The sequence below is a fragment of the Kryptolebias marmoratus genome, linkage group LG12 (genome assembly GCF_001649575.2).
Source record: "Kryptolebias marmoratus isolate JLee-2015 linkage group LG12, ASM164957v2, whole genome shotgun sequence".
Taxonomy (NCBI): domain Eukaryota; kingdom Metazoa; phylum Chordata; class Actinopteri; order Cyprinodontiformes; family Rivulidae; genus Kryptolebias; species Kryptolebias marmoratus.
The window spans coordinates 22,944,284-22,970,166 of NC_051441.1; the positions used below are offsets into that span (position 1 = coordinate 22,944,284).

General features: G+C 39.5%; 1 protein-coding gene across 1 annotated transcript in view; it reads left to right on the top strand.

Moving 5' to 3' along the window:
• The window catches only part of smg1 (SMG1 nonsense mediated mRNA decay associated PI3K related kinase), a 125,646-nt gene that overhangs the window by 53,438 nt on the left and 46,325 nt on the right, over positions 1 to 25,883 (top strand). Inside the window, exons 30-37 of the mRNA XM_037978496.1 lie at positions 5,236 to 5,454; positions 5,553 to 5,733; positions 8,259 to 8,420; positions 9,611 to 9,840; positions 11,826 to 11,980; positions 12,932 to 13,154; positions 14,673 to 14,919; positions 23,183 to 23,412. Of these exons, the coding sequence (XP_037834424.1) occupies positions 5,236 to 5,454; positions 5,553 to 5,733; positions 8,259 to 8,420; positions 9,611 to 9,840; positions 11,826 to 11,980; positions 12,932 to 13,154; positions 14,673 to 14,919; positions 23,183 to 23,412 (1,647 nt within the window). The remainder of the gene's footprint in view (positions 1 to 5,235; positions 5,455 to 5,552; positions 5,734 to 8,258; positions 8,421 to 9,610; positions 9,841 to 11,825; positions 11,981 to 12,931; positions 13,155 to 14,672; positions 14,920 to 23,182; positions 23,413 to 25,883) is intronic.

Below are 25,883 nucleotides of genomic sequence, written 5' to 3' on the forward strand. Positions count from 1 at the left end.
CAGAGATGCGATCCTAAGGCCACCAAAACGGATCCCCTCAACACCTTGGCTGCGCCTAGAAATTCTGTCCATAAACGTTATGAACAGAATCGGTGACAAAGGGCAACCTTGGCTGAGTCCAACTCTCACCGGAAACGAGTCCGACTTACTGCCGGCAATGCGGACCAAGCTCTGACACCGGTCATAAAGGGACCTAACAGCCCGTATCAAAGGGCCCGGTGACAGAATTATGATGTTCTGATTGTTCAAGATTTTTTGGGGGGCAGTGAGGGTCTCAAATCCTGACTGTGATGTAGAATATATTCCACATATATTCATAAATGCCGTGGTGGTTCTGTGCAGACATTTTAGACAGGTACAGTGAACTGGTGATGAATACATCAGTCACAGGTGATCACCGCTCCCAGAGCGCTGCATGTTTTATCCAACTACATCTTGCTAACAGCCCCTGCAGTTTCTAAACTCTACATCAACCAAAGCATGGTTGGTTCAGAATAACATGCAGAAGCAAACACCTTCCTCTAATTCAAATCAGATGAACACTGACCCCTGACCCTCAGTGGGCTCTGGGCCTTAGCCTACCTTCTCGCTGTGGTTCTGTCCAGGAATGAGCAGCCTCCAAGTTCCTCAAAGACACAGGGTTGTGTTATGAGAGAGATAAAAGAAGAAGAGGTTTTAGGTCTGGCTATTTCATTTTAACTGATGCAAATTGATAAATAGCATTTATTTCCAATCTGATGTTTCATCAAAACTAACCTGACAACCTGGCAGAATTATTAACATCCATCCAACCAACCACTGCTTTATTCGTGGTCGGGTTCCAGGTGACAAACCCAGAACTCCCTCTCCATAGTGACACTTTCCAGCTCTTCTTGGGGGATCCCAAGGTAGTTCCAGGCCAGAGAGAATACATAATCCCTCTAGCGAGTTCTGGGTCTGCCCTGAGGTCTCTTCCCAGTGGGACCGCCCAAATAAATCTCCATAGGGGACGTGTCAAGGAAGCATCCTAATCAGATACCCGAAGCACCTCAACTGGCTCCTTTCGATTCATAAAAGCAGCGGCTCTACTCTGAGCTTCTCCCGGATCACAGAACTCCTCACCTTATCTCTAAGGCTGAGCCCAACCATCCTATGAAGGAAGCTCATTTCAGTCGTTTGTATCCAGGATATTGTTTTTACAGTAATGATCCAAACCTCATGACCATAGGCAGGGCCGTAGCCAGACTTTAAAAAATCCTGAGGTCAACCACTCATTCTCCCCCTGCACATCAGTTCCAATGAAGACCAAAACTTAATTAAAATAGAAGCATTTATTTAAAACAAGTGACTTGAATGTGTGTATGACATGTATTTGTGTGTGTTTGTAAATTCATGTCATCTGAAACAACAGAGGACTCAGGGCACAACCATGAGGACTCACTGAAATGACATGAATTAGTTTATATGAATGTTGATTGTTCACGCTGCACAAACACATTCAGAACACAAGATTTTAGCAAAGATTTCACCTTTTTATCAAATACCAGTGAGGTGTTGTAGTTTTGGAGCTGGACCAGTTCTAGTGTCATTCAGATACCAAAAAAGTGCTGAAATCGCATTCTATTGAAGTTTCCCAAATCAGATGAAGGTTTCACAGATCACACACTTGGTTTTAAATGTTCTGCAATCAGTGCAGAATAATCTGGTCCAGGTTTGAAGTGTCTAGGTGTTGTAGTTTTTTAACTAGAGGAGATTAAAGATGCTGAAGGGAGGGAAAAATTAGCTTGAATCGTCCTTTAGCCATTTTCCGAATCGAAAGCTGCAATCGGAAACCGACTTCAGCTTCGTGGAATTGAAGGAGAATATTTTCAGCGAGTTACCTCGGTTGTGTTTCACCGTAAGTGGCGCTCTTCTTCTTCTGGTCTTTATTTTAGCAGTAAGGTAGCAAAGCTGCGCTCTTCTTCGTAGACATTGAGTTTGGCTGCAGCTGCACACAGTTGCAGCGCCTCCTACAGGAAACTGGTGGAGCTACGCAGAGAACCACGCCGTTCAAAAGCCTTGTTTGGATTCATTTTTATTATATACACAGCAGAAAAATACTGAGGTCTGGACCTCGGTGTCCTCAATGGTAGCTATGGCCCTGCCCATAGGTGATGGTTGGAACGTAGGTGGACCAGTAAATCGAGAGTTTTGCCTTTCAAATCAACTCTTTCTTTACCACGACTGATTGAAGCAACGCCCCTATTACTGCAGATGAGGCCCTGATCTGTCGACCCATCTCCTGTTCCATTCTACCATCATTTGTAAACAAAACTCCCAGATACTTGAACTCCTTCATGTGAGGCAGAGACTCAGTCCTGACCCAGAGGGAGCATTTCACTAGTTCGAGTTGAGAACCATGGCCTTGGAGCTGACTCTCATCTCAGCCTCTTCACAATCGGCTGCAAACCGTCCTAGTGCATGCTGAAGGTCATGGCCTGAATTCGCCAACAGAACCACAACATCCACGAAAAGCAGAGATCAGACCCTGATTTTCCCAAAACAGACACACTCCTCTCCATGACTGTGCCTTGAGAACTTGTCCATGAACACCACAAACAGGATCAGAGACAAGGTACAGCCCTGGTGTAGTCCAATCTGCACAGCTCCTGCTTTGGTTATACAGGAACTCCATAGCCCTCAAAAGCAACCCAGGCACTCCATATTCCTGCAGCACCCCCAACAGAATGCATCAGGGAGCACGGTCATAAGCCTTCTCCAGATGTATAAAACACATGTAGAATGAGAGTCAAACTCCCATGACCCCCTCAGCAACCCCGCAAGGGTGAAGATCTGGTCCACTGGTCCACAGCCAAAACAAAAGTCACACTGCTACTTCTGGATCAAAAGTTTGACAGTCAGTCAGAGCAGAGAAAGAAGGCTTTAGCTTTTGCTAGTGTTTAACTCCAGTTGTTAATGGAATGCTGCTTCTGATCATGTAAAAAGCTGCAGTTCCTTTATTTGTTTTTAAAAATAATCAAAAAACACCTAAGAACTATTTAACTCTGCAGTCACTAATACTATTAGGTAATTAACAACTGCAATTTACTTTTTAATGGGGGGGTTTAATTTGTTATTCATTTGTCAAATATCTGTTCTTATTGATTTTATTGATGGTATTTGTTTCTTGTCTAGATGGTCTACAGATGAAATGCACACTGTCCTTGAATTTAAATTTTAACAGGTTATCAGTGCATCACAGAGTTTATTATTTCCTTCTGTTGATCAATGAAAAAAAGAAGCTGTGTTGAGGCTTTAATTTATCTAGTTCTTACAAATATTGTGGTTGTCTGTCAAAGTAATATAAATTAGGCTATTAAAAAGCACATCTTAACCACAACTGTGGTACTTCTATTATTTTAATTTTTTCTTTTTTTTTTGCTCTTAAGTTTAATGTCCTGGGTGGTCTTAAAGTATCAGAGTTTGTGTTTCACATTTAGAGCTATTAAGAAATAGTTTTAAACCACAAAGATTTTTCTTCCTTGGATCTTTGCACAGCTGCCACTTGTGTGATGTTTCTTAAAACAAATCCTTATCTTAAAATAATTTAAACTGCATCTTGTCATTTGTCAGTTTTTAATATAATATTATTTTTTTCACCAAAGTTATGACTACTTTAAACAAATAAATCGGGTAAATCTTTGTTGAGCAATAAAATAACGGAGGTGTCTGATACAGCTCACAATAAGGTGTCTGAAAGCCGGTTGGAAGGTTTGACAATAAATGCCATGAACTGCATCGATCATGGTGTGTTACAGCGTGTTCGAGTTTGGATTGGAATCGTACAGTCATTCAGAGGTCAAAACTCTTGAGAGAGAAAGTTAAACTTGGTAAAGTAAAGTGGAAAATATCCTCTTTGAAAAAGATCTGCCGTCTGATGGACTCCAATTTGAGGTCAATATATACATTCAAATGCCCTTTTTTTGTGTAGGAATCCTTTCTAAAACCTAAAAACAAATTAGATTAACATCTTCAGTTTGACAATGGAAGCTCCTCAAAAAATCACAACACAACCAGATAAATACCACACCTTTAATAACTGCAAATAAATGTGCTGCACATAACAACAATGGAAAAGTTTCTGAGGACCAAACAAAAAAACATGAACCAGACTAAATGTACACTGCTTCACTGCTAGAAAAACATGTTTTCAGTTATATCTCTACTATGTAGTTCAAGATGTCACCACTGAGGGGTGGACTTCGGTATAACATTTGAAAGATAATTTGTACCCGGTCAGGACAGTTTTTTTGTCTTAAGAAACAGAAATCTTTGTCATCCCTGTCATTTGCAGTAAAATGGTTTTAGTAACTACTGTACTGTTTTTTTTTGTTGTTTTGGTTTGGTTTTTTTGGTTCTTTTCACAGCTGCTACATAACAATAGACTGTGACTTGCGTGATTTTTCTCAAATGTTTTTGTATCTTTTCAGTTGTCATTTTGAAGATTATACAGTGTTTTTTTATTTATTTATTTTCTTTACTGAAATTGTTGCTAGTATGAACAGTTTTATTTGCTCAGATGTGTGAAGAGCAATAAAATGACAACAGTATCCCACAGCCTCTCTGCCCGGTGTCTGACAACAGAAGATCTGAGATGTTACTTGCTCAAGGTTTGAAACTGAAGGGTAGCTGCATCTTCATTCACAGGTCAAAACTTAAACTCACTAAAATAATGTGGAAAATATCATCCTTGATGAACTCAAACGGCCAGTGGTCAATATGTTTATCCAATTGCATAACCCTAATGTGATTATCAGTTTTACTCAAACACAAACTACATATGTGTATATTCCCCTCACATCCTGTGAACCTTGTAAATATTTCTTACTTTTCTTACTTTTCTTACTCTACTTATTCCTTACTCTATATTGCATGCTATTAGTACTTCCTGCGAGTTGTACGGCCCTTCTCATCCAAAGCATTTCATTGCATTGTTGCCCTGTGCTACGTGCATATGACAATAAACAATCTTGAATCTTTAAAGCTACTTATTAAAAAAAAAGACTGAGACCCCCCTATTAAGATTAATGATCACAGTGGTTCTCAAACTTTTCATGCAGTGCCCTTGTCTTCCTCAACCATCATCAGTCTGATTGTTTATCTCTGATTTAAGGGGCACCATCAGAATAACATTTATAACATTTTAAGTCCTGTGACCAGAATATTTAGCTCTTTCCTATCAGTCATAAATCTCTGACATGTTTTCTTGCATATCAGGATGAAGACATGGCTCTACAGCAGGAGGATGATGAGGATGACATGGTGGACGTGATTTGGCGTCAGCTCACTAGCTCGTGCCCATGGCTTGGGGAGGCAGGCCAACACGTCACAGATGGTCTGATCCGGGTTTGGAGACGAGTAGTGGATCGGATCTTTGGTCTGTACCGTGTCTCCTGCCATGCCTATTTTACCTTCCTCAAACTTAATGCAGGACAGGTGAGACTGCTGCTTTGTTAAGGTTCTTAGGAAATCTGTGAAGCAGAGTTTTCCTTCATCTCAGCTGTTGATCTTCTGTGACTCTTCTGCTTTTTAAGGTACCTGTCGATGAGGACGACCCTAAACTCCTTCTGTCCTGTCACAACAGCAAACAGAGCAATGACGATGTGATTGTCATGGCAACTTTGCGTCTCCTTCGGCTTCTGGTGAAGCATGCTGGTGAACTCAGGGAGGGCCTTGAGCTAGGCTTGGCTTCAACTCCAACTGCACCCTGGAGACGTATGTCATGCATCAAAATATGAAAACATTTTATCTTTGTTTGTTCCACTTTGAACAAAGGATTTTCTTTAGAGCAAAACTTGCTCATCAACTTTTGAGTGTTTTTAGGATAGTGAAAAAGACTAGGAAATGACTGCCAAGGTTCAGTATATATTAGACAGACTAGCACAAAAGGGCGCTTTTATGATTCATTTGCTAAAATTGTTATTTAGACAATTGCTAGACCAAAACATGTGGGAACATTACCTGTTACTTCTCAAACAAGACAGTTCAATCATACCTGCCTCTTAAGCTATCCAAGACTGAGGACAAGTTTTTATTTTTCACTCATAATTCCAAGACTAGTAGATAATTGATTATTATTACTATTACTATTCAGACCCTCCAGGATTTTGCGATGTTGCGATCGCAACTATTAACGCAAAATCAAGCAAACCCCGCAAAATCGCAACTTTTTGCAACTCTGTCCAAAACACCGCAATTAACCCAATATTTATGGTTGAATACAAAGTAACCCCAAATAACTCAGGAAGAAGACACGTGACGTCACTTCCTGTTAACATCAGAATGTCGGGAGCGTGCAGGAGCAGCGACCGAAGCCAAAATGTGCGCTAATGCTTCACATTTGCCCACAAAGATTTCAGCAAACCAGTTTCCTCCCCAGCTGCAGCTGTTTTGCACGTCCTGCAGTTTAATCATCGAACATAAACACATCGACAAACACTTTGTGTCTGCAAAACATGTGAGGAGAGCTGCAGACCAGGGACAATCCAGAAATGCTCATGAATGTCAGTTTAGAAGCTATCAGTTCTCAAATAAAGCACCTTTTGAGAATGTCAATGTTTGTTGGTAATTATCTTACAAAACTAGGAAGGATTTTTGGTTTATATATTAAAAGTTATGGTTTTTTATTGATTTTAGTATAAAAAAAAATCGCAACTTTTAGGAAAATGCCCTGCGACATCAGGCATTTTAGCCGCAACAATCACAAAAAATGCCCGCAAAATCCTGGAGGGACTGACTATTATAAAAACTCTGTCCCTGGTACAACTTCTGAAAATCTGATGACTGTAATAACAAAGCAGATTGAATCAATAACCCAGCCAGCACAAAACGGTATTATATGGGAAGGTAAACACAATTTTCACTCTATAATAGTCAAAAACAATTAAGGACAAGAACAGAGAGCAAATCTGTTGATTTAGTTTTATTGAAAATAAAACTAAAGTATTCCATCAATGTGAGGATGTTAACCTGAACCTGTATAAAATATTTGATACTTTGATCAAAATATTTTTTCCCTTTTTATGTTAATGTTCTACTATAATTTTTTTATTATTTTTTAGTGTTCTTTAGAAAAAAATGACGAGAAAACAAGCTGTAGTTGACAGTAAAACCATGAAAGTTTGTTAATCCTGAAATACTGAATATTACTCATCAAATATGAATATTTAAAAAAATCTGAACATATAAGGTATTGTACAGTAAAGGTCAGGTTGTGTAGCACAACTAAACAACACTGGAATAATAAATATATGTAATGAAATTGCAAAAATTAGTTCACTTTTTATACAAACCTTCTGAATGTCTTCTAACTTTTTACTGAACTTTTAAAATAAAAAAATGGACTAAATGTGAATGAACGTTTTGTCTCAGCACTGCTGTCTGCTCTGTAGTGGTCTGACAGCAGGAAGTCCTACATCACTGTTCCTCTGCTGGTTGGTTTTTTGTAGCAAATAAATAAACTAAACACATACACTCTTATTTTGAAGTGACAAAATTCAGCTTCCTCTGTTTGTAATTACAGCCATGAACAGAGGAGCATATACCAGAGTGAAAACACATGAAAAAGAACATAAACTCCAAACATAACATCCCCGGTGCATTGAAAACCTAACAAGACTCTGAGACAGAGAACAAAACACTGAAACACAAACCGAGTGCACGAAGGAATGTTTAGACCTCTATATTGGAGAAACTGGAGAACTCCAGATTTTCCTAGTGGTTTTCTAAATTTCCCCTTCTCTAACTTGAAAAACTCCCAGTTAGGATGTCCGTGTTCGGGGAGCTTTTTTGATGTGTTTTTGTTTCTTTTCCTTTCCTTCTGTCCTTGTGGGGACACGTTTGACTCAATGGTGTTGGGGTCTAATGACAGAAAATCACTAAATTTAGCTGCGTAAATAAAGCATCTCATGCAGTTTGAAGCTTGGAACTCCACACTTTCCAGTTTTAAATAGAGAAAGCTAACTGGATAGGAAGTGAATAGAAGTCCAGTAGAGTTTCATCTTTTTTGTTTTTCTTTACATTTTTGACTCATTACAAACTACTGTACTTTATCAATATTGTGAAAATAGAGCAGTTTAACAAAACTGAAAATAAATGTCCATTAAAAACGAAAAAAGTTATCGATTATCCACAGAATAAAGCCACTTTTTTCCTACTTAAGTAAACAAACATGAAGTAGGTTCTATAATTAATTCTCCAGGAATAAGGTGGATATTCCTTCTAATTCGTGTCTTCCACAGGCATCATCCCCCAGCTGTTCTCACGTCTCAACCATCCAGAGGCTTACATCAGACAGAGTATATGCAGCCTGCTGTGTCGAGTGGCTCAAGACTCCCCACATCTGATCCTTTACCCAGCCATTGTAGGCTCACTCTCTCTGGGAGGGGAGGCTCAGAACGCAGGTATCCAATACTCCTGTTCACCTTGGTATGTGCACTTCTTTTTGTAGAAACCAAGACAATGGGACATTTTAAATCATGTCTCATTTATCTGATTGGAAATCGTTATTTTACTGTAATACATTTCTAATCTAAAGTGTAGTTTGACTGTATTTACAAGGAGCAGAAGACTAGCACTGGTCATAACTATATACTATCCATTCATCCGAAGTGAATGACCACTTTAGAGAGCTTTTAAAGGGTAGTTACTGGGTACACTTTTGTGTAAGAAGATTTTTCTCTGTGTTCTCACAAGTTGAAATTTCTGAGTTTCAAATTGAAAAATCAACTGGAATAAGTCCAGAAGTCAGAGATTCCTGACCACAGAAATTAAAGTTCTCCATCACCACAATAGATTTCTGTCATCTGCAAAAATTAGAAGTAAAAAACATGTTTGTTTGTTTTTTGTTATGGTTCTGTTAAAGCCATCTAATCTAATTATGATACAGGGATTAAACAGATGTTGTTTTCAACAAATAAAGTGAACCTGAGCCAAAATGTTGTCCAATCAGAGCAGAGCAAGGAGGGTCGTGCTTCACGATTTATAGTGCAACCAGGTGCAAGCAGTCTTGCCAACTTCCAGTGTTTGTCCCTTAATGTAGCAAGTTTTCAGAGCACTCTTGTGACTATTTTTTAAAAAGTGATTAACGACTTCTTCTGGTGGTTTTAAAAGATTTATGAAGACGGATGTAAAACGAAGTGTTGTTCTTTCCAACCAGCAGCGGATTGGAACCGGGACGAACATTCAGATTCTCCAGGATTCCTTCAGATTTTTACATTTCAATTGTTGTGAAAGAACTCTCCATAAGTTAATAATAAACCTCTACACTTTTGCATGACACAGTTTGAGTTTTGATACTGTTTTTTCAGCCAAACGTCTATGTTTCTATGTGAATGTATGTGTGCAGAGCATAGATAGACTGTGTTGCTGAGGCTGCAGAATGCATCAGTTCAGAGCATCTCGCCAGTCATAAGTTTATTCAACTCCCAGCGAACTGATACATTCAGCAGACTCGGCACCATCTGCACATCCATGGTCTGTTTGTGCTTAGTGCACGCGTACATTTGCGTAGTAACACGGACCATGTTTTGAATTACTCTCAGTAATATCAGTAAATGTAGATCCATTAATTGATGATGTGATTTGTGAACAGGGAGCAAATTGCCGTCAGCTCTTCCTGCCTTCTTGGGTAGCATGCAGGAAGAGGACCTTGGTGAGGAGGAAGAGGAGGAGGAGGAGGAGGAGCAGCAGCTGCAGGGTGCTGAACAAGGAGCCTCAGAAGAGATGGCAACTTGTTCCAGTCAAGACCAAGCCATGATGCAGGACTGCTATAGCAAGATTGTAGAGAAGCTGTCTGGAGCCAACCCAACCATGGTGCTTCAGGTGCGCTGGAAAAATACAAACCGTTCAGATTTAACCAATAAAACTGGTTTAACAACCAATATGTTTGAGTTCAAATTAATTAGGTGTAACAACTGAATCGCTCTTTAAAAACTATTAAATATCAACCAGTTTTTACACTTGTAATTTCTCAAATACTTTTGAAAATGTTTCTCAGTAAAATCAGATTCAAATTTCTCAAGAATTTGTCAAGTTTTAAAAGAAAATTTTTCATCATTTTAGGTAAATAGATTAGGATAGATTAAATTTGAACTTGTTTACAGTTGGTATCACTCAAACAAATAAAAATAGTCAATAAAATGTAATTAGTTCAACTAGTAAAATTATAAGTACTGGTAGTTTGCCTAAAAATCTTATTAAACTTTACACAAATGAGAACATATTATGGTAATTATTATTTATCCATTAAAATACAAACTACCTACCAGACAACATTTGCTCATTTAACAGCTCATTGTCATTTATTCCATCCAAAAATGTCTTCATTTTTCTGCCAAAAATAAAATCTTTTTTAAAAAGACAGTTTTATTCTTTGACTTTGAACACAGTGTTTAGTCTTGTATGGCATCTTCAAACACACTGTGAACCTGGTGTGTGTAGGTTTTGTATGTTTCTCTTTATATTGTCTCAATCTCTTTTTATCTTATTGCACAGCACTTTGGCTACCCATGTGCTTTTTAATACGTACTATAAAAATAAAGTTGATTGATTGAAAGTAATCGTGCAACACAAAACTGATGAAGGTATAAAAGTTTCTACAAATAATGAACTTATTGGTCCCATAAACACAGCTAATGTCCTCATGTTGGATAGCTACATAAGCACTGCTCTAGGTTTATCTGACAGAAAGGACATAAACAACAAAACAGATCCCTCTCTATGACAGTTCCTAACTTCAGTTTTTACTAACTTTTATCTATATTTTTAACACATAACAATGAAGACTTATTGATCTCTTATTGATTTCAAGGTCATGGGGTCAAAGGTCAAGGTAATATGTGACCCCCTTGTTAAAACCTTGTCTGTGCTCCAGCTTAACGTCCAAGACATACAACTGTCGAACCCTTTGCTCCCTAGATACTTCTACTTAAGTTGTCCATGGCGTGAGTCCACAAAGGTTTAGGACAGAGATTGTCATTAGACTATGGCTCCATATTGGATTTTATTTTTATTAAGACCAGTTCCACCAAAGAAATCTTGAGTGATACTTGTGAAGTCCACCACTGATTTGGATAGGCTGATAGTCATTAATAAGTAAGTTCTTTACACTTTCATGTTCTTCTATATTCTTGTTGATTATCAGTGAAATGGATCTTTGACCCCACCACATTCATGTATATATTTATTAGACACACATATTCAGAATTGTTGCATGACATAATTCATGTTTTGAATTTTGATTACTCTGACTAATCCTAAAAAAAAACCTGGACTTCTGTTCTGTAGCTGAAGATGTTTCGCTTCTCATTTCTCAACTGAGATGAGAAGTGAAACATAGCACTGTTTTGGACCATAAACATTAAAATAGGCCACAATTTTCAGTCAAAATTCAGCAGCCCAACTAGTTGGTCACTTGATCACAAGCAGTCAGAATTCAGTGACTCCAACAAAAAAGGTTTAAGTGCTAACTGGACTCCAGCAGATGCACAGGTGCAGCCCAGTGAGATACCTTCTTATGTTGCAGCTACAACAGAACAGAATCATCCTATGTCAAAAATACTAATACTAACACAACTTTTCCACACACACACAACAGGACCAAAAACAAAGTTTTGTGCTACAGTGTACAACAAAATATTTCATTTCTTGTAGGTGTGAGAGATTCTATGCTCAATATTTTGCCTGAAGTGTGAGAAAGCATCTAGATGGATCTGTAATGCTTTCATAATGGCATCACAAAAAACGACAAGTTAAAGTGCCTTTTTCAAATTCCACGAATTTGTTATGCAGTCTTGTGTGTTTTGTAGGTCCAGCAGCTGGTGGGAGAACTACGCAGAGTGACTTTACTTTGGGATGAACTGTGGCTTGGCGTGTTACAACAACAACACATGCACGTGTTGCGTAGAATCCAGCAGCTGGAGGACGAAGTAAAGAGGGTTCAAAACAACAATACACTGCGCAGGTCAGATGCATTCACGTGCAGGACACCAAGTTTGTGTCTTGGAAGATTTTGTAGGCTAAATAAGCAGCATAAGGAGGGATTCATAAAATAATTAAAGCTGTAATGTTCTTGGAAGGAATACATACTGCCCACCACCTCTCATGCTAGAGTTTTAGATTAAAATGATCTTGTAAAGAGAAATAACATTTTGGTTAAAGCTTGTATATGAACTTCTGCAGGATCTTGTGAGCTGTATTAGCACTCTGAGCATGCTCAGCTTCTTACAAACCCATTTTAGCTCAGTATCTGTAAAATATAACCGTTTCTTACCTGTGGTGGCCATCTTGAATTGGGTTGACCCCAAAAGTTAATAAGTTGTAGATTGTACATTCAACTATTATTTTCAGTTCATCCAGTAGTTAATTAGATATGTTGCTGATGGAAAGAGAGAGTTGACTCTAATTGTCAATGACAAAGTAAAAAAAAAAAAAGAAAATCAGTTTTGTGTCATCAATAATTGCTCACAGTATAAGTTGAACATGATTTTCATCTACTGCCACATATATTTTAGCTCAGTATCTATAAATAGTTATCCAGTGATTGATTTCTGAGAGTTTTATTGAAATCCAGCCATTGGTTCATGCAATATTTGGCTAACACAACAGATAAATGAATACACACAGGCACAAACATTATCACCCTTTTGCCTTTAGGTGGCAGGTGATTGAAAAGTTTAATAAGTTTAAGATTTAATGTAATTCATTGGTGGTTCTTGTTCATAACAGCTTCTATTAGCTCTCCCTACTTCTGGTTACATTGATATAATGACTTCAATGACATTATCTTTCTTGAAAAGGTTTTCTGCTCAGTTTGTGTTCTGCATTAATTTCTTTTCATCTCTTAAATTTTAAACATTTCTTGTCTCGTGTAATATCACGTCATCAGTGCTTGTGTCTGTTTGCTGTGTTGCAGGGATGAAAAGATTGCCATTATGCGTGAGAAACACTCTGCTCTGATGCGCCCTGTAGTCTTTGCCCTGGATCATGTGTGCAGCATCACAGCAGCTCCAGCAGAAACGCCACACGAGACCTGGTTCCAGCAGACCTACGGTGATGCCATCACCTCTGCTCTGGAGCGTCTGAAGAATCCAACCATTCCTGCTAACCCGGCTAGTAGTTGGCTTCCTTTCAAACAGGTGCATGTTTGTCCTTTATGAACCTATCCACCTTATTTCTATGGCCCATGATTATTTGCATGAGTATCTTCTACTTCCGGTTAGTGCATTTTGCTTTTGTAGCAAACATCTCTGTCAGCACAAATGCGGACAATAACATGTGGGGAAATTACTTGTTTTTTCTCAGCCGTGATAGTATAATCTTCTTTGTCCCTTCAAATATCCAGGTCTGCGAAGACAACATGAAGAAATGTTAAATATTACCATGTTTAGCTGCTTCATTACCTCTGTTGCTGCAGTGGATGAATTAATAAATAAAAGGCTCTGGAAAACATAAGCACCTCCTTAAATGATTGATCTTAATGAACTAAAGTAGTTGAAATATAGTAAAACTTAATACCTGAGAACTAAAAGCTATTTGTGAACTTTCCTAAATTTATGTCACATTTTATTTTACATTTATTAATCCAAGCCCAGTTAAAAGTGTATATGTAGTTGACAATGAGTACAGAAAGGTTTTTATGTTACACACATGATTCTAGGTCTAGTACTGTAGATGATTATGTTGCATAATGATGATAATAATAAAAATCTGTTTCTAATGTCAGATAGTAATAAAACAAATAATAATTTAGCCAACAAATACCATTGGCATTGTACAATAGTTACAAACAGTTGAGAACAAGTTTTTTTTTATGAAAACAAAACCCTAAATGTTCCGTCATTGTAAGTACAAACACCTGAACTTGGTAATATTTGTACTTAATATTTTACATTTTGGTCACAACATTACCAAATGCATCCCACAAGCATTTTACCCAACAATATGTTAAATCAAATAAAAAATGTGAATGTTTAAGGTATCATACAGTAAATATCAGGTTATGCAGCACAAATATATGGCATCAGTGGAATAATATAAAGTGGGTCATCAAAAGGCAAAAATCAGTTCAGAGTTTTTGTAGAAAGCTTTCAATGGTCTTCTCACCTTTACTGGAAATAAACTTAAATAAACCTGACTAAATGTAGAACCATTTAGTATGTTTTCTCTCAGCACAGCTGTCAGTCTGTCTGTTCTCCTGTGGTCCAGTCATCCATCAGGGTTCTTCTGCTGGATTCTTAGCAACAGAATTCATAGAGATTTTGATGATCTTTTAAGATGTAGTTGTTTTTTTTAGCCCCATTCCTTTGAATCTTTGTTTGTTTATGTGCAGTGAACTGAACCGCTGGTTGCAGGAGCAATCCCTTTTCATTTCAAATGAAAGTATAACACCTTCTTATTTTAAAGCCAGATTTGAACTCTGTCTGCTTGTAGTTAGAGCCACAAACAGAACAACTAATACTGGAGTGGAGGACAACTCAGAAAGAATAACTTCATCCATACTATGAAAACCCAAGTAATTTAGCAGAACAGTAAATAAATTTCTTTAAAATCAAGGTGTTCACTTTATTTCCTTCTGACAGATGCATGTGTGCACACATGTGGACAACTAAAGCTTAACTAAAGTGGTGTTTTTAATTTTGTGTTGGGGGGAGCAGATAATGATGAACCTGCAGCAACGAGCTCAGAAGCGAGCCAGCTATCTGCTCCATCTGGATGAAATCAGTCCTCGGCTGGTCTCCATGACAACAACACAGATGGCCCTGCCAGGCGAGGCGTCTGCGTCTGACGCTGTCACGATACAAAGTGTAGGCAAAACCATCACAATCCTGCCCACCAAGACCAAGCCAAAGAAGCTTTTCTTTCTGGGTTCAGATGGCCGCAACTACCCATATCTCTTTAAAGGTAGGAATTTTGTTCAAAGTAGGTATTTTAAATGCTGGGGTGAGCATTCATTTTAAAATTACAGGCCAAGCCTTTCTTGGAAGGAATACATATTGCCCGCTGCCTTTCATGCCAGAGTTTTAGATTAAGATCCTTAAGAAATGTGAAAGTTGGTGCTGTTTTAGTCAGACCTTAAAAATAACACTTTACACAATTCAATTCACTTTATTTATTTAGGGCCAATTTACAACAAGAAAAACCTCAGAGCACTATACAAAAACATTAACATATAGTGCATTATAAACCAGCATTACTGAAAGTTATCTAACTACAGAAACCAGCAGATTTCAAAATCTTCACTTTGTCGCAATCTCACATCCTGAGCAGCACGTTGTCAACAGTGGAAAGGAACAAGTCTCCTTTAACAGGAATAAACCTTCAACAGAACCAGAACTAGGCTCAGAACAGGTCTGTCTCCTGCCAGCTGGAAAGAGACAGACAAAGATTGATCCAGGTGTAATTTCTATGGGAAGAAAAACAGAAAAATACAAGTTAATGGCAGTAATAATTAAGCTGTTTTGTTGTTGTAACAGTGCGTCTTGGCAGTAAATCTTACACTGTTATTTCCCCTAATAGATGCCACATTTGTAAGGAAAATGCATTTGTGGGTTGAGCAGCAGATTTGAGTATCTGGGTTGGTGTTTATTGGATTTGGACAATTGAAGTCTGAAGAAAGAAGACATTAGCAATTTAGTAATTTATTCATTTAAAGGGGACTTATTATGCAAAATTCACTGTCTGCATGTTTTTGTTTCCATTTGGCTATCTACTGCTTCTAGAAAAACTGTCCAAGCGCCAAAAAAAACCACCCAGTCATTCTTTGGCAATAAGTAAATGTTTTCTGGTGTCTGCAAAACGACCTGGTTCAAAAACCTGAGGATTGTTGCGTCACTACCTAGCAACCCCAAGCCGAGCCCAGCCCCTCACCTAGCAACCCAAGTGTAGCTCCACCCACTCCATTACAAGAAGACCATCACATTTGTTGTGCTGGTTTTACTGCTGAACAATGTCTGCTGGGAAAAAAAAATGTTCTGTTTTCGACTGCAATATAGAACATGTGCTGCTGGTGCCCCGACCTGCTACCATTCAGAAATATATTATAGCACCCGTGGGCCACCTCTGACCCAGACCCATGCTGGTTATGGGCTGTCAGAAAAAAAAGAGACCCCGGGTCCATGTCTGTTTACGGGTTCAGGCCAAAATGCTCACCTACATTTGGCCCAGAGCAGATGACTTTTCCTGTCAGGGTAAACAAATAATTGTGCGCATAGTTTGTCATTTTTGCTCGTCTAAAAGCAACTGCGATGGCAGGTCACTTTGGAGAGGAGCCAGAGGAGGAGGAGAAGAGAATTACCTTCTCATCTCTGAAATAACAGAAGAACATAAATAACCAGGACCTGTGGCAGCAGGTCTGTTTTGTTTTCTGAATGCATGTCACTCAGAAACAGCCGTGATGTCGGCTAATCTCAGACATCCAGGGCGCACAGAACCATTTATTATTATTATTTTTACCCTCGAAATAAAGTTTGTTGTTGTTGTTTGCTTTATTCACCATCTCCCGTGTTAGAAAAAAATAAATAAATAAATAAAACTGGGTTTACAGCACAAGTTTGCTTCTGCGCCACTGTTCCAAACCGGCTCTTGTGCAATAAATAAAAAATAATAATGAACACTGCCAGTGTTTATTATTTACTTGTTTTACATTTTTTTCATGGTCAGTTATAAAGCTGTCAGCTTTACTAATGATCATCATTCCTAATAAATGATTTGAATAAAAAAATCACAGGTGAAAACTTTTCATTAATTTATTAACTGTTGCTTGATGGTGATTCGATACAGGTCAAAGCTTGATGCATAAATAAACTTAAATTAAAAAGGCTATTTTTTGTTTAAAAAATCATTGTTTAGTTAATTAAATCAAATTTTATCTTAGTTGTAAACTTGTAAGCTGAATTAACTGAGGTTATGCAGTGGTCAAAATGACCCCTTGCTGTTCACAGATGTGTGAACAGAGTTGATGAGCGGCTTACAAATAAGAGACGCTATTCATTTCACTAATAACACACTATTGATAAAAAGAAAGACTTTTGTTGTAAATCTGTAGAAGACTGCATACAGTTCCAACATGCTGACAGGGTGAGGAAACTGTCTTCTTGTGGTGCTGTGTTTTAAGAGTGCCTACTTCAGGTTAAAGTTCAATAACTATACAGTCATTCAAATTAGACAGCTTGCTGTACAAATTTGAACAAGATTTTGTTGCATTTTTCCATAACAGAAACAAGTTGAATAAAATTTAAACAGTATAATATAAGGTGATTTAGAGCAAAGTAAGGTGCATTTATAGTGCAGAAACGTGTGTGTGCATATTTTAATTTATTTGTATTTATTTGATTATTTTATTTTCTCTCTTCATTCTTTCCCCACATATATTGCATGTCTGGTTACTGAGTTTGTGTATGCCACTGTGGCTTTTTTAGTGACATGAGCAGTCTGATGGCTTGTGGGATGAACATATTGGTTCTAGACCAGAACCTGGTGGTTCTGGTCTTCAGGCTGTGGTACTTCCTGCAGAAGGCCAGCAGGGTAAACAGCCCATATTGGGGATGTGTGTTGTCTCCAGTAATGTTGTTGGCTCTAGTGAGGCACCGTCTGAAACTGATGTCTCAGATGAAAGGCAGAGAAGTCTTTATGATCCATTCTCACCGCCCTCCTCAGGTCCTTCCAGTCTGCAGCCAAGCAGCTTCCCCCCCAGACAGAGATGCAGTTGTCATGATGCTCTCAGTGGTCCCCCTGTAGAAGCTGGTGAGGACAGGGTGGGAGAAGGGATCTCTTAAACCTTCAGAGGAAATGCAGTCGCTGCTGCCCTCTCTCCACTAGAGATGTGGTGGTCTCTTACCAGGACAGCTGACTTGTTGTATGCACCCCCAGGAAACTAGTATTCTCCACCACCTCTACTGCTGTATTGTTTATGAGCAGTGGCGTGTCATGCAATTAGCTCCTTTGTTTTATTGACATTTAGGATAAGGTTGTTTTTTTTCCACACCAATCCATGAGCTGTGCCACCTCTTCCAGGTCATTGTTGTTACTGATCAGATCCACAACTGTTGTATTATCTGCATACTTGATGATATGGTTGGTTGCAGACCTGGCAACACAATCATGGGTCATCAGGGTGAAGGGAAGTGGACTCAGAACGCAATCCTGGAGGGAGCCAATGCGTAGAGTGATATCAGAGGTGTTCCTTCCCACACGCACCAACTGTGGTATGTCCGAGAGGAGGTTTAGGATCCATTTTCAGAAGGTGGCTTTGAAGCCCAGGATTTGTTGCAGCCAGTTTTCTGGCCAGGTGTTGAGGGATGATTGTGTTGAATATTGAGCTGAAGTCAACAAACAGCATTTGCACACAAGTACTTTTTTTACCTGCAGGTGTTGTAGGCTTAGATGGAGAGCTGAGGAGAGAGCGTCCTCTGTGGAGCGATTGAGGCGGTAAGCAAACTGGCATGGGTCGAAGGAGACCCATGTCAGGGAGATTAGAGGTGATGCATTGCCATTCAAAGCACTCCATCATGATGGGTGTGACCGCCACCGGGCGTAAAATTTAGAGGCTGGTTTTAGTCGGCTTTTTGGGCCACTGAAATAATTGTGGCAGCCTTAAAGCAGGAGGAAACAAATGATGTCTTGCTTCAGGAAGTCTTTAAACATGCCTGTAAGGCACTGGGGTAATCTGGAATGCACATTCCTTGAGCACCTGCCCAGGTATGTTGTCAAGTCCGGCTGCATTTCTGGTGTTGATGTTCCTCAGTGTCCTGCAGTCATCAGCTGTTTCAAGACTCAGTGCCTGCTCATCAGGGAGTGGGCTTCCCTTCTTCACTGGGGAGTCATTTTGTGCCTCCAGCCTGCCAAAACTATTTATTGGTTTTGTTCAGGAATGTTTGTGTCATCATTACAAGCTTTTCTGTTGTCCTTGTAGTTTGTGATGGTCTGGACCTCTCCATATGTTCCTGGTGTTAGCTGGATTATGGAAGAAGCTCTAAACCTCCAGACTGTGGGCACATTTTGTCTTCCTTATGTCCAAGTTGGCTCTGGCTGTTCTAAGAACGTGGAGTTGCCAGATTTGAAAGCTGCATTCCATGCTTTCAGCATGGCCCACACCAACCATGGTTTGCAGTTGGCACAGGATGTGATGGTTCTGATGGTTCACAAATGTGGCACCATTTAAGGAGAAATAAATAGGCTCTTCAATAGTATAAGATTTATTGTTACAATAAAGAAATAATTTTTAAAAAGCCAGTCTGATGAATTATTGCAAGATTTGTTAGTGCTTGTAGTATTTGCTCAGGATGATATCAGCTACAACCACACCAACTTTTAGCACAATAAATGTAACATTTACAGTCATTTTTGTACTGCTATTGTCTATCAGCTGTAGTGATCATCTTGAACTGAGTTTACTCTAAAAATTAATTGAATTTATCCAAATTTCCATCATTTGGAACGTGGCCAAGATGAATCTGTCATCTGTAAAAATGAGAAGGAAAACAAACAAATGTGTTTCTTGTTGTGGTCACATTAAAGCTATTTGGTCTAATTATGAAACAGGGATTGAACTAACACTGCTTTCAACAAATAAAGCGAACCAGAGCCAAAGTGTTATCCAGTCAGAGTAGAGCAGGGTGGGTTGTGCTTTGAGGATAAGATAAGATAAGAAAATTAATTAGTCTCCCATAGGAAAAAATTGTCTTGGAAACAGGCAAAAACCACAATACAACAATAAAAAACTCATCCAAGAGGACATTAACCATAAAGATTGGCAGTACATCCCATCACCATTTCCATACACATACAATACATCCTCTACATGCTACTCTTGATCACTTTCTGGACCTCCTATTACTCTGCCCAGGCCCCGCTAGTTGGCCATTTATCAGGTTAATGGAGAGTGATACAAATGAATGTTTTCAGACGGTTGTATTTACACAGGGGGACCCTGAACCTTCTTCCTGAGTTCATAAGAACGTATTCTGATGCGAGCACATGTGACCCATCAGACAAGATGTTCTGAGCTTGCCTGATGGTAGCCTGCTCAAACAGGTGTTGTGGAGAAGATAGATCCGGAGTGTTAATGATCTTACTTGCCATCTTCACCAGACTTTGAGTTAGATTTTTTAATTTAACAGTAAGATTTCCAAACCATCCAGTAATTCCATATCTCAGGATAGACTCGACAGTTGCCCTATAAAAGATCAACATTATCATTTTAGAAACGCTACACAATCGAAGTCGTCTAAGAAAATAAAGACGCTGGTGAACCTTTGCACATACACTTGCCACATGTGTGCGCCAACACAGATCACCATCTAAGTACACACCTAAGTATTTAAAAGATGTAACCTGTTTAATGGAGCAGCCATGTATGGCTATGGGACTCCGGTCACTGATTGATTTAGGATCCAGAAATAACAGTTTTTGAGGTATTTATCTGTAGTTTATGGGAGTCACACCAAAAAACAAACTTGTCTACGGCAGCTTTATGACTGTCGGGATTATCTATTAAAAGACTCAGAATAACAGTATCATCTGAAGATTTTATTATATACTGATTGGAGTGAGAGCTGACACATTAATTTGTATACAAAACAAAAAGGTAAGGCGAACTGATGCAACCTTGGGGGGCCCCTGTGCTACTTAACTTGGAATCAGAGAGAACTGAATTGTGTTTCACTTGCTGAGATCTTTTTGATAAAAAAAAAAGAGTAATACTACTTTATTAAAAACGGATTAACCTTCAACAGTTCCAATTTCCTGAGAAGAATGTTTACGTGGATGGAATTAAAAGCTGAACTAAAATTGACAAAAAGAAGTCTGACATATGCTGTGGAGTTCTCTAGATGCTTTAGTGCAAGGTGCCTCAGTGTCAAAATAGCATCACTGGTACCGCGTCTACTAGCATAAACAAATTGAAAGGGATCCAAAAATGGCTGCACTTCCACTTGTAATAGCTTCAACATGAGTTTCTCAAATGATTTAATTACAATAGAAGTGAGCGCTACCGGGCGATAATCATTATCAGTTTGAGGACATGCAATTTTTGGAACCGGAATGCCAATTGATTTCTTCCAAATATCTGGTATCAAATGAGGGTCCATAGAGATCTGAAAAAGTATAAGCCAAATTGGAGAAGGTTCCTCTGCAAAGTTCCTGAGAAGGAAAGCAGACATATTGTCTGGGCCAGTTGCTTTTCGTGTGTTTAAACCTTTGAAGACTCTAAGTACTGACTGTAAATCAATTACAATTCTGCTCTCAGCTCCACAATTTACATTCTCCAATATTTGCCAACACACTCCCTAGAGTCATCAGTTTCAAACCGTAAGTAAAAACTGTTTAAGTCATTTGCTTTTGTGCTCTCATTTAGGGCAGCCAGGGCCTTCCGCTTGGAAGCCATATTGACCGTGGCTCAAATAGTCCCACATACCCTTGGTGTTTGAGTCAGACAGTTCACGTTCTACCCTCTCCTTATGGTGCCGCCTGGCAATGCACTCCCTTATTTCCTTTGTTATATATCGTTTGTTATTTTGATACCTCTTCACTGTCTTATGGGGTATAATAGTCCACACAAAAAGAAATGTAGACAGTGACTGCCTCAGCGACACAGTTAAGATTTGTGTCCAAGAAAAATACTTCCCAGTTTGTACTAAGAAAGCAGCTACTCAACTCCTCCATTTTTCCCTGAGACCACACCTTCACCTGGAGGAGCTCAGGCTTATTTGACTTAAAAACGGACCGATATGCAGGGAGTAAATGAACCACGTTATGGTCTGAATTGCCAAGAGCTGGTCTAGCATTAGCTAAATATGCCTCCGTAATATTGCCATAACATTTATCTAAGATGTTAGAGTTCTTTGTACTGCACTTCATGTACTGGAAAAAAAACAGGCAGAAGCTTGTTTAAACTGCATTGATTAAAGTCTCCAAGGATGAACATAGTTTATTCTGAAGATGGTGATGGACGCAGTCTGAGATTTGAGTTGCTGCACTTGAGTTGAACTTTCCGGAACGTCGTCATGAAACCAAGTCTCGCTGAAAACAAAAAGACCCGACTCATGATACTCCTGGCATGCTACAGCATGAGAGCGCAGTTCCTACAGTTTGTTCCTGAGGGAGTTGGGGTTACACAGTGCGATGGGGGGCAGTGGTAGCTTAGTGGCCCCACGTACACACTCCCTAATGCCACCTCTCCGTCCCCTCTTCCTGGTCCTCCGTCTTCCAAAAGGCTCTCGACCGTGGTACCGATAGTTCCGGCACATCCTCCAGTAGATCCTGTTCTCCCAAAAACTCAGTAGCTCGGCCCTGCTGCATGCTAGCTGAGCCGTATCAACCGGGATCTCAGATAAGCGCTGGGCGGCACAGATAGACAGGATTAGCCACAGCAATGCTAGCGGCACAGTTTTTCTCAAGTCCATTCCACGTACAGACGCCTTTGCCTTATGGTGTTGGGTAATAAAAAAAAAAAAAACTTAAAAGAGAACTGTTGAAATGAGCTGTATTTTTTCACGTAAATTTTTCGGTTACACTTGTTTTCATTATGAATCCTTGAAGCCATCATTTGATATCTTTAAAGTCTTTAGGCTTTTTATTTAAAAGGGGGGGGGGGCTTGGACTGTTTCTAGAAGCAGTAGATACCTGAATGGAGGTACAAAATAATGCGAAAAGTGAATTTTGTCCTCTTTAAACTTTTTGTATTGTGTACTTCTTCACATTCTGTTCACATCTTGTTAATTGGGTATAAAATAGTCTAAATCAGGACTCTTCAACTCAATTGCTCAGGGGGCCACACTTACTGAAAGACCAACAGCTCAGTGCCCAGACATCCGGCACTTATGGTTCATACGTAAATTTAATGTACAATTTAAAATCTAGTTTTATTTTAAATGAACTCCTTGGCAGGCGGACTGACTTGGGTAGCCCAGTCATAGATCACCTATATAACAGGATTACCTCTCTAATGAAAATATTTGTCATTTCACATTTTTAAAATGTCTCTCACAATTTTTTTCTGATTTAAAGTCTAGTTTTATTTTCAAAATAACTTATTGGTGGGCCAAACCGAGCTCAACTGCAGGTCAGATGTGGCCCCAGGCTGCCAGTTGAATAGCCCTGTTCTAAATCATAACTTTAGCTATTTTGATTTAAGACACTTAATAATGTAATTCTTAAAATCTCTCAGGTCTGGAGGATTTGCATTTGGATGAGCGCATCATGCAGTTTTTGTCAATCGTCAACACCATGTTTACCAAGGTCAACCAGCAGGAGCAGCCACTTTTCCACGCTCGCCACTACTCTGTCACCCCCCTTGGAACCCGATCAGGACTAATCCAGTGGGTAGATGGTGCCACTCCACTTTTTGGCCTCTACAAGCGCTGGCAGCAGAGGGAAGCTGTGCTGCAGGCTCAAAAGGTAAGTTTTTTTTTTTGTTCTCTGACCTAAATTGGAATGTATGACAGAGTAATCTGAACTGATCTGTGCATAAGCATAAACAACAGTCAGAACCTTCTCTCCTGCATCTTGAAGCTGCAGAGAGTTGGCCGTCTCATTCTAACACTGTGTTACTTAGCTAGGACTTGTGAGTATTCCCACACTTGCCTGATGCCTCTCTACCTGAGCAACTCCAGAGTAGGAACGAGTCCAGCCCCTCTCCAAGAGTTAGGTTCCAGAGCCCAAGCTGTTCATCGAAGTGAGCCCAACTCTATCTTGTTGACATCGTTCAACCTCACACACAAGCTCCGGCTTCTTACTTGACAGAGAGGTGACATTCCACATCCCTAAACTAGTCTATGCTGCCAGGAGTTGGCATGGCCATGGACCTGGCTCACACTGCACCCAACCTTGACAGTCCTCCACACAGGTGGTAAACCCATGTGGAGGTGGCCTCCCGTCACTCTTTTGGGTATGGTCTGGCTGCGGCCCAGGAGTCAAAGCTCGACCACCAGATGCTCCCTGTCAATTTAATTTGAACCAGGTGAAGTCACTCAGGATACAAGATAGTCTTAAACCCAGCACACTGAAGTCAAAGTAAAGCCTGTGGAAACTGATGGCATCCCAGCAGAAGTCCTGAACAAAGGTGGGGCATATCTCCTTAGTTACATTCATGCCTTGCTCTTCAAAATATGGGAATAGGAATAATCCCTGCACAATTTAGGGATGCTTTAATTGTTTCCATTTTCAAGAAGGGAGATAAGGCTGATTGCATGAACTACTGTAGCATCTCCCTGCTGTCTACCACTGGAAAAGTTTTAACCAGGGTTTTGGCTAACAGGCTTGTCCCCCTGTCAGAAAACATTCTACTTGAATCTCAAAATGGATTCCACCCAAACAGAGGTACCATTAATATAATCTTCACTGCATGCCAACTACAAGAAAAATGTCTGAAACACAATATCAGCCATTATATATGGTTTTCATAGACCTCACCAAAGCTTTTGACTCAATAAACCATCAAGCTCTGTAGTTGGTTATGGCAAAAATTGGTGTCACCCACAGTACTCACTGGCATTGGAAAGGAAACGGAACTCTTCTGTGTTAACAAGAGTGTCAACCATGGCTATGTCATCGCCCCATGCTGTTTTCCATCTACATTGCTGCCATCTTCCATCCCAGGGATGAACATCTGCCCCAAGGTGTCAGAATTACGTACAGGGCTGATAGGCAACTGCTAAACATAAATAAATTCTGAACCAAAGGTTAAATTACCCTATCCAGAACTGCATTATGGTCACAACGATGCCCTGGTAGCCCTCTCTTTAGGACCTACAGTGCTTCTTGGATGCATTACCGAAGAATACAAGCAGCTTGGTCTAACTGTTAATATGAAAAAGACCTAATTTTTTATCAGTCACCACCCATTAGCAGGAGTACCCCTGTCCAACCCCCAACCATATATTTTGACAATGCAAGATCAGAAAATATGGACCACTTCAATTACCTAGGCATCCAAAGCTGTTATCAATGGAGATAAAACACTGCCTCAGCTATGCCAGTGGGGCTTTTGCCAGACTCAGAATAAGGGTCTTTGAAAACCACAATCTTCAGACCAGGACAGAAATCCTGCTTTAAAAGCAGTTGTTCTTCCAACACTGCTGTATGGATCAGAAACATAGATCTCAATGAAGCATTATGCTTTTACTCATGCCTTCATGGTCCTCTTTGTGTCCTCTCTGGTTCCTTGTGTTTTCAGTTTACTTGTAAGTACTTTACTTGCTTGCCTCTTTTCTTATTACAATAGTGTATTCCTTGAAATCCTTGTGTCCTGCCTGCATTGTGGGTTCTAACCTCACCCACTGTGACAAAACAAGCTAAACTACACTGCCTGGCCAAAAAAAAGTCACCACATGGATTTAACTAAGCAAATAGTTATGAGCCTCCTATTGGATAATTACTGCATGAGCAGTTATGTTTCAGATGGCAACAAGTTATTGAAGCCCAACTGGTGCAATGAGTTGCTTCTCATTTCTTAAACAACCATGTTGAAAGACACATCCTGTGGTTGTGGAAAAGATGTCAGTCTGTTTGAGAAGGGTCAAATCATTGGCATGCACCAAGCAGAGAAAACATCCAAGGAGACTGCAGAAACTACTAAAACTGGGTCCAACACATTATTAAAAACTGGAAGGATAGTGGGGACTCATCGTCTTTGAAGAAGAAATGTGGCTGGAAAAAAAATCCTGAATGATTGTGATCTGTGATCACTTAAATGTTTGGTGAAATCAAATCAAAGAAAAACAACAGTAGAACTCCAGGCTGTGTTAAATAGTGAAAGTAAGAGCATTTCCACACACAATGTGAAGGGAACTCAAACAATCAAGACTGAACAGCTGTGTAGCCTTAAGAAAACCACTAATCAGTGAGGCTAACTGGAAAAAAAGACTTCA